This window comes from Chrysochloris asiatica, unplaced genomic scaffold (genome assembly GCF_000296735.1).
Source record: "Chrysochloris asiatica unplaced genomic scaffold, ChrAsi1.0 scaffold00128, whole genome shotgun sequence".
NCBI lineage: Eukaryota > Metazoa > Chordata > Mammalia > Afrosoricida > Chrysochloridae > Chrysochloris > Chrysochloris asiatica.
This window is the reverse complement of record NW_006408646.1, coordinates 7,533,275-7,537,459: the sequence shown is the minus strand read 5'-3', so window position 1 is coordinate 7,537,459 and position 4,185 is coordinate 7,533,275. Positions and strand designations below refer to the sequence as shown.

Sequence of the window (4,185 nt, the reverse complement as noted above, 5' to 3'; positions counted from 1 at the left end):
GTAGGTCAAGTTCATCAAATTGTATCAGATTACTCTTTTCCTCTTCTTTCTTCTTCTAGTTGAGTTCTGATCATCTAGTCATTGAAGCCAGGCTAAGTGGGTATTTTCTGCTAGCGTGAATGTTCTTGTGCATATGCCCTCACTTCTTATCAGCTGGATGTTCACTCTCTACTCTAGTCCTCTGTTGCTATGTCACTGACTCTGGGCCCAGGAGTCCCCAGGTCTTGCCACACTGCTGGCCAACCAGGTCTCCACCCGGTTTAACTGGAGTCTATTGAAATTTGTCAGACTTAGCTCGTAGCTTCATTGCTGTTTTTCCCTCGCTTCTCTTTATAGGTGATCAACGTGGTCACCAATCAGAGCACATGTCTGTTCGTGTGTTCCCCTTGAGTCTTAGTCTTGGAAGGGGTTTTGCCCTGAGGGGGCCCGATCACTTGCCTTGATGTCTCCAGGGCGAACAACTTGCTTGTTCGTGTAGTAGTCAGTCAGACTGCAGTTACTGTTTTTTATTTTTCCTGTTGGTCTTTCTTTCAAGAGGTATCCTCTATTCTTCTAGGTGTTCCAGGCTGGTCTGCTTGTCCTTTCAAGGGCAAATTTCCCACCTCAGAAGATTCTGGATGGGGTTCAGGATTCCACTTATGTGACCGGGGTTTCTTGATGCCATTTCTGTGCCATTTTTGGGACTGGTTGTGCATGGTGTGGTTCTTGGACTTGGCCATGTCTGCACCAACACCTGCAGCTCCTGGTGTGCCAGGGACTGGAATATATATATATATATATATATTTTTTTTTTTTTAAGGAATACATGAACCCCTGTACTCACCATCCAACTTGAAAATTAGAATCAGGTAGCAGAACCTTCTCCCTGCCCAACTCTTTCAGTTGGCTTTGCCCACTGTCTGCCTCTCTGCCTGCGTGTTGTGGCTCTGTGTCTCTGTCTACAGTGCTCTCTCTCCGTATGTTTGTCTCTCTATATTGGTGTGGACTTTTCTGGGGATTGCAGGTGAAGGCAGATTCCAGCATCAGCCTCCTGATGTTCAACCCTTGTGTCCCCACCAGGTGCTGAGATGCCTCAGCAGAAGAAGCACTGGAAATCCATGACCAAGGGGCTGGTGCTGGGCGCCCTCTTCACCAGCTTCCTGTTGCTGCTGTACTCCTATGCCATACCCCCACTGCACGCTGGCCTGGCTACCACGTGAGTGGGCCTGTTGGGCAGCTGTGGGTGGGGTTGGGTGGTAGAGGGGTTGCTTCCCAACAGTGATCATAGCTACCTACTGGGCAGATACTTTGTGCCCTGCATAGTGCCAAGACGTGCTGGACACAGTTCCACTGCAGGCAGAACTCACTGTTCACCAACTCTGGCCTCAGTGTCCCCATCTGTGAAGTGCGGATAATAACAGAGCCTGCCTCATGGAGCACGAGAATCAATCACAGTCTGTATACAGGGCTTGTCAGGAAGTTGGCACAAGCTTGTTTGACGCCAAGCCTCACGACTTCTTACAGAACAGGCCCTAGCACAGCCTAAGCCCTTACTTAGTGGCAGAGTTGAATGAAATTAAAATTGCCAACAACTGGCCTTTTCTTTTGCCTACAGAGAAGTCTATTTCATATGGTCCAAATGACACTAAATCATGACAAATGTAGGGCAAGATGCCTTGACTGGAGGGTCTGCTGTGCTCCACTTTGCTTTGATTTCATACCAGCACTACAAGTAGAGCCTGTTAGTGTCTCCATTTCACAGATTAGGAAAACAAGGCCAGAGAGGCCAAATTCTAGATCCAGGGCCCACTAGTGGGATGGAGATCTGTCTGATATCCCTCCCCTGCCCTCACCCCCATCTGTCCAGCCACCACTGTTCCCAGCCATCTGCTTTCCACATATGGGCTGGGCGAGTGTCCTAAGGATCTCAGCAGCTCGCTAAGGCTCTCCCCACCTCTCCGTCTCCCCAGCAGAACCCCGGAGGCCGCAGCCCCCTGTTCCCTGGCCCCGGAAGAGCCCGAGGCAGCGACTCCAGCCAATGTCTCGGTAGATTGGTGCCAGCCTCAGCGTGACATCGTGTTCATGAAGACGCACAAGACCGCCAGCAGCACGCTGCTCAACATCCTCTTCCGCTTTGGCCAGAAGCACGGGCTTAAGTTTGCCTTTCCTAACGGGCGCAACGATTTCGACTATCCGGCCTTCTTCACCCGCAGCCTCGTGCAGGACTACCGGCCTGGCGCCTGCTTCAACATCATCTGCAACCACATGCGCTTCCAGTACGACGAGGTGCGTGGCCTGGTGCCGCCCAATGCCACCTTCATTACGGTGCTCCGCGATCCCGCCCGCCTCTTCGAGTCCTCCTTCCACTACTTCGGGCCCGTGGTGCCCTTCACATGGAAGCTCTCGGGTCGGGACAAGCTGGCCGAGTTCCTGCAAGATCCAGGCCGCTACTATGACCCCAACGGCTACAACGCCCACTACCTCCGCAACCTGCTCTTCTTCGACCTGGGCTATGACAACGGCCTGGACCCCGGCAGCCCGCGCGTGCAGGAGCACATCCTGGAGGTGGAACGCCGCTTCCACCTGGTGCTGCTGCAGGAGTACTTCGATGAGTCGCTGGTGCTGCTCAAGGAGTTGCTTTGTTGGGAGCTGGAGGACGTGCTCTACTTCAAGCTCAATGCCCGCCGCGCCTCGGCCGTGCCGCGCCTCTCGGGGGAGCTGTACCGGCGCGCCACGGCCTGGAACATGCTGGATGCACACCTCTACCGCCACTTCAACGCCAGCTTCTGGCGCAAGGTGGAGGCCTTCGGGCGAGAGCGCATGATCCGCGAGGTGGCGGCCCTGCGGCAGGCCAATGAGCGCATGCGGCGCATCTGCATCGATGGTGGCCAGGCGGTGGATGCCGCCTCCATCCAAGACTCGGCCATGCAACCCTGGCAACCTCTGGGCGCGAAATCCATCCTAGGCTACAACCTCAAGAAGAGCATCGGGCAACGGCACGCACAGCTCTGCCGCCGCATGCTCACGCCTGAGATTCAGTACCTAATGGACCTTGGCGTCAACCTGTGGGTCACCAAACTCTGGAAGCTCATCCGGGATTTCCTGCGGTGGTGACATCCGCCCACTCCTGGGACCCTGCCTTACTTCTCTTTGCAGAGGGTTTGGACAGGGACCCGCTGGCGCTGGTTCCCCTGTGCCCCTCCTGGTGCCCCCCGGCCCCCCGGGTAAGGTGGGGCTGCCCTGGGGACGCAGCAGGTCAGGACCAGGCCCATAGCACACTGAGAGGGCCTGAGATCAGTATTTGACTAATTGTATCTTTTTTTAAAATATTAAACCGCCCAAAAGCGAATGTTCTATTTCTGGCTTCTTGAAAGAGAAGACCTCAGAAGTAAAGAATTTGATTTGTTTTTTTGTTAATCAGACTCTGTGGTAGTGACTGGTGGGGCTCTGGGTGGGAAGGCCCCAAGAATAGATAGTACATAGCCTATGTGAATATGTTTTGAGAGACAGAGCCCGGTGGTGTGGCCGGGATTTGGAGCGTATCTGTTACACTCGGATGTTCTGTGCGCTTCCGCGGCTACATGAGCTACCAGGACCTGGAATCCTCTGTGTTCTGTGTGTGTGTATGTTGTGGGGTATATTGCTGTGTGTGGTATGTGTGTGTTGTGTTTGTGTGCTCATGTGGGTTGTGTGTGTGCTCATCTGGTGTCTGTGTTATGTACAAAGGGGTGTGGTATGTGGGTGTGCGTGCACATATGTGTATATGTGCATAGGCATGTGGAGAGTGTGTGTGTGGCATTTATATGTGTGCTATGTATGTGTGTGCATGCCCTGGGGTGTGTATCTATCTGTGTGTGCACGTGTGTTGTATGTGTGTGTGTATGTGTGTGTGCATCCTAAGGATCATGCCTACTCAACTGCTCATGCTGGCAACTCATTCATCTTCACCCAAACCAGGATAGTGGAAACTGTTGCAATCTCATGTGAGGTAGGAAGAGAGCTCAGAGAGGGAAAATCCCTTGGCCAAGATCACACAACAAGCAGTAGGATGGAGCTGGGGTGGTGGAGGGCATGGCCAATGTGGGGGGTACAGGGAGAGAGGAGCACTTGCGAAAGGCTCCTCACATCCTCTCATCACAATAACCCTTCCAGGCATCCACAATTACCATTCCATTCTACAGATGTAGAAACTGAGGCAGGGAGGGG

At 53.3% G+C, this 4,185-nt stretch overlaps 1 protein-coding gene across 1 annotated transcript; it reads left to right on the top strand.

The window, feature by feature from the left end:
• The first annotated feature begins 1,059 nt into the window (after nt 1-1,059).
• On the top strand, nt 1,060-3,192 carry GAL3ST1 (galactose-3-O-sulfotransferase 1). The gene is made up of 2 exons (XM_006869249.1): nt 1,060-1,195; nt 1,953-3,192. Exons 1-2 carry the CDS (start codon nt 1,068-1,070, stop codon nt 3,091-3,093), a joined length of 1,269 nt encoding a protein of 422 aa, XP_006869311.1. The 5' UTR covers nt 1,060-1,067; the 3' UTR covers nt 3,094-3,192.
• Nucleotides 3,193-4,185: the final 993 nt, after the last annotated feature.